At 40.6% G+C, this 3,455-nt stretch overlaps 1 protein-coding gene across 1 annotated transcript in view; it reads right to left on the bottom strand.

Annotated features, from left to right (window-relative positions):
- serpine2 (serpin peptidase inhibitor, clade E (nexin, plasminogen activator inhibitor type 1), member 2) overlaps nt 1-3,216 on the bottom strand; it is a gene marked incomplete at its 5' end in the record, with an annotated part of 11,660 nt that extends 8,444 nt beyond the window's left edge. The window contains 2 exons of the mRNA XM_010778943.1: nt 266-463; nt 2,942-3,216. Coding sequence (XP_010777245.1) covers nt 266-463; nt 2,942-3,216 — 473 coding nt within the window. The remainder of the gene's footprint in view (nt 1-265; nt 464-2,941) is intronic.
- Nucleotides 3,217-3,455: the final 239 nt, after the last annotated feature.

The raw sequence follows: 3,455 nt of genomic DNA, 5'->3' as shown, positions 1-3,455 counted from the left end.
TCTAAATAGTTCTAATCATTGCTTTGTATATCTGAGCCCTAGTATCAATTAAATGCTACAGCAGAGTCTCACCCTCTCGTTATTGCTCTAAAACACCTCGTCACAAATGTCATTTAGTGGTGACATGTAATCAATAATCTCCGATCCGGCATCAAAGAGCATCCAAACCATTGGAGAAACTACTTTCTCTATTCAGTGATATTTAAATGGGGAGCTTCGCACAGAAAGCCATAGATTTAGAAACCTCTCTCACGCCAGCACTCACCCATACTGAAGACGGAGAGCTGGGACATCATGGGGACTTTGGAAATGTTGCCGTCCCCCCCGGTGAAGGGCCTCATCTTGGTGTTCTCCGGCTGGAAGCGGGACTTCCACAGACCTTTGAAGTAGATTGCGTTGACAGCCACGAGTCGAGTGAGAGCCGGGTCCAACATGTCTGCTTTGATCAGGCTGGGGATGTTACCTGCAGAGAGGTATGCAACACGAGAAGAGTTTTTATATTAAAGAAAGACAAGAGAAGTCTCACAGAGGACGAGGCAAAAATGCAGCAGCATATTAGGACATCAAATTGACCACATTACAGTCAAGAGTTTAGTAGAGTTTGTTTGCTTTTATGCACAAACAAACTATAAAAGGACTTGCAGGTTAGCATACTGCATGAGGGCCTTTGTGTTTAAACCCTTAAAGCTCCTTTAAATATAGTATATAAATCGATCAGGACAAAAAGAGAGAGGGTTTGTTCCTGAAACTTTCAGAGTCTCTTTACACAGAGGGGACACATGTTTATGTATGAGTGTAACACATGCGTCACTTCCGGGCAAAAATGATGGCTCTGCCCACATTCGGGGGAAAACAAAGCTGTCATTTGAACGGCGGTCAGTACAAATTGTGAAGTTTTTGCCAATCCGATCAGAAATTTAAGAAAAACGTGGATTTTTGGATCTTCAAAGAGCCCGGTTACGATGGCCAGTCAGGCAAACAATTACATGAAATCATTGGAAATCGACGATCGGGCTCGATATATGGTTAAATATAGCAGTAGGCGATCGATGTCCATAGATGAGAGAAACATCTACGTCACTACCAGGCGAAAATTACGGCCCCGCCCACTTTTGGGGGAAAACAACGCTGTCATTTGAATGGCTATCAAGCCTGAAGCCACAGAGATCTTCTGTTACTGTCCTTTCTTCTTAGAGGAAGTACAGAAACACGTAACTCAATCAACCAATGTTTATTTATATAGCACAATATCACAAAAGTTACATTTGTCTCAGTGGACTTCACAGTTTGTACAGAATATCAGTATGAGAATACGACACCCTCTGTCCTTAGACCCTCACATCGTACAAGGAAAAACATCCAGAGAAGGAAAAACCCCACACTCTGGATTTGTTTTAATGTTTGAGGTGCAATAAACGACAGCAGCTTGTTGGCGTGATAAAACTATTATGTTCCGCCTCGCTCATGAGAGTAACAGCTGGCGAAATGACGGCCTCGCCTACTGATTTTAATTCAACCATATATAGAGCCCGATCATCGATTTCCAATGATGTAATGTAATTGTTTGCCTGACTGGCCATCGTAATCGGGCTCTTTGAAGATCCAAAACCCACGGTTTTCTTACATTTCTGATCGGATTGGCAAAAACTTCAGAATTTGTATTCGCCGCCATTCAAATGACAGCTTTGTTTTCCCTCAAAAGTGGGCGGGGCTGTAATTTTCGCCCGGAAGTGACGTAGGTGTTACTCCCATCTATTTAAGACATGGAAAAGTGTATTTTACATAATAGGTGACTTTTAAAATGTTGAAAGCAGAATAGGGGTTAAATGTACAATGTGTACCATTTTCTACCACTAGGGGGCTCTTAATCAAAACAACAACAAAAAAGACAAGAATTCAGCTGCAGCATATCAGGATGTGAAGTTGACCACATTACAAACACAAAGACTTATACTGTACAGATTAAAGTTGAATATGTTTTTTTTTTTATGTAAGAAAAATATATTAAATGACTTTCAGGTTAGTATATGGGGGCTTTGGTCAAGTCATTTTCTACCACTAGGGGTCTGAAACTAATTGCAAAAGACGTGGGTTTGGTAAAGTAGCGTTGGATTGGTTAGGATAACTTTATTGTTAATTGTTCAGGATGTTTCTACTAAAAAGCAAACTAATCTGCAGAGACTTCTTCCCCTCCAAAACAAACAGACTTGGTGAATACATCCTGTAACGATAAAGTAGTTTAATGTTAAAACAAATCTGTGTTTCCTTGATGATGATTGGCTGCTGCGAACATTTCCTCATTTCTCTGATAACTTTAGATTAAGGCTTAGAAATGTAATGAAAGTCGTGCTAACAGACTAGATATCGTCTGAAATCTTGGATATGGTGATACATCGAAGGGAAAGTGTTTCTATTCCTGGTTTCAAAGGCTGCATTAGAGTGAAGTGATATACATTTTCTGAACTTAGACCATTTGCCTATATCTGCTTACCCATTATATCAACAATACTCATGGTTATTTATCAAAAATCTCCTTGTGTACCCAAAGTCATCACTACAAAATCATCATAATATCCATGCCAGGTATTTGGTCAAAGATACTGTGAGGATATATAATTTTTTCCCCAGCCCTTCTTAAGATCCAGACGTCAGTTTACTAAAATCCTTCATTGTAAATCTCTTGCAAATGAAAATGAAAAGAATATCAATACAAAAACTGAATGCAAAGAGGGCGATGGAAACCACACAACGCTGTCTTTTGTTAGTGTATCGATGGAGAGACCTTTAGTGTCAAGAGTTAATACACACATTGGCACTATGAAATATTTTTTCAACAAAGAATGATATATAACAATGTAAAGATATATTCTCACACCTGCTTTTACTATTTAAGAATATGTTATATTATCAGACAGCTGTTACGTTAATCCACGTCTCCTACCTTTGGTCTTATTGCTGACCCACTGGTTGATTTCGTCTGCAGCTGCGTTGGGGCTGCTGAAGTCCAGCGCTCTGCTCTCACACTGGAAGTTTGCTTTGTTGGAGGACAGGAAGGCCTCTTCCATCTTGAAGCCCCGCTGTCTGAACAAGGCGTTAGCTATCAGCACGATGTCCTGGTTGGACTTCGCTATCAACGTCTTGTGAAGCTTCTTCAACATCCTGTACGGGCCTGAGCAAAGAAAGTACAAGTTTAATAGAGCGGTGCAGTGACGCGTCCTAAAACCCCGAAGTGAGTCAGCGTTTTACCACTTCCTGTTCCCTCGTCTCAGAGCCAATGGGATCTCTCCATAGGATTTTTGAAAATATCTGAAATAAGGTCTGTGGTTGAGACACATTGAAGAGACGGATCACGTTTTGTTCTACGACATTAAATCCATCAGCAGTGACCCCACTGGTGATTTCTGAAGAGTTGACGTGTCTGAGAAACGATGGTTGTTACCAAGTGGCTGAATAGG

Source organism: Notothenia coriiceps, unplaced genomic scaffold (genome assembly GCF_000735185.1).
Source record: "Notothenia coriiceps isolate Sejong01 unplaced genomic scaffold, NC01 NC01_scaffold00019676, whole genome shotgun sequence".
Taxonomy (NCBI): Eukaryota; Metazoa; Chordata; class Actinopteri; order Perciformes; family Nototheniidae; genus Notothenia; species Notothenia coriiceps.
This window is presented reverse-complemented; position numbering and strand designations above follow the sequence as displayed.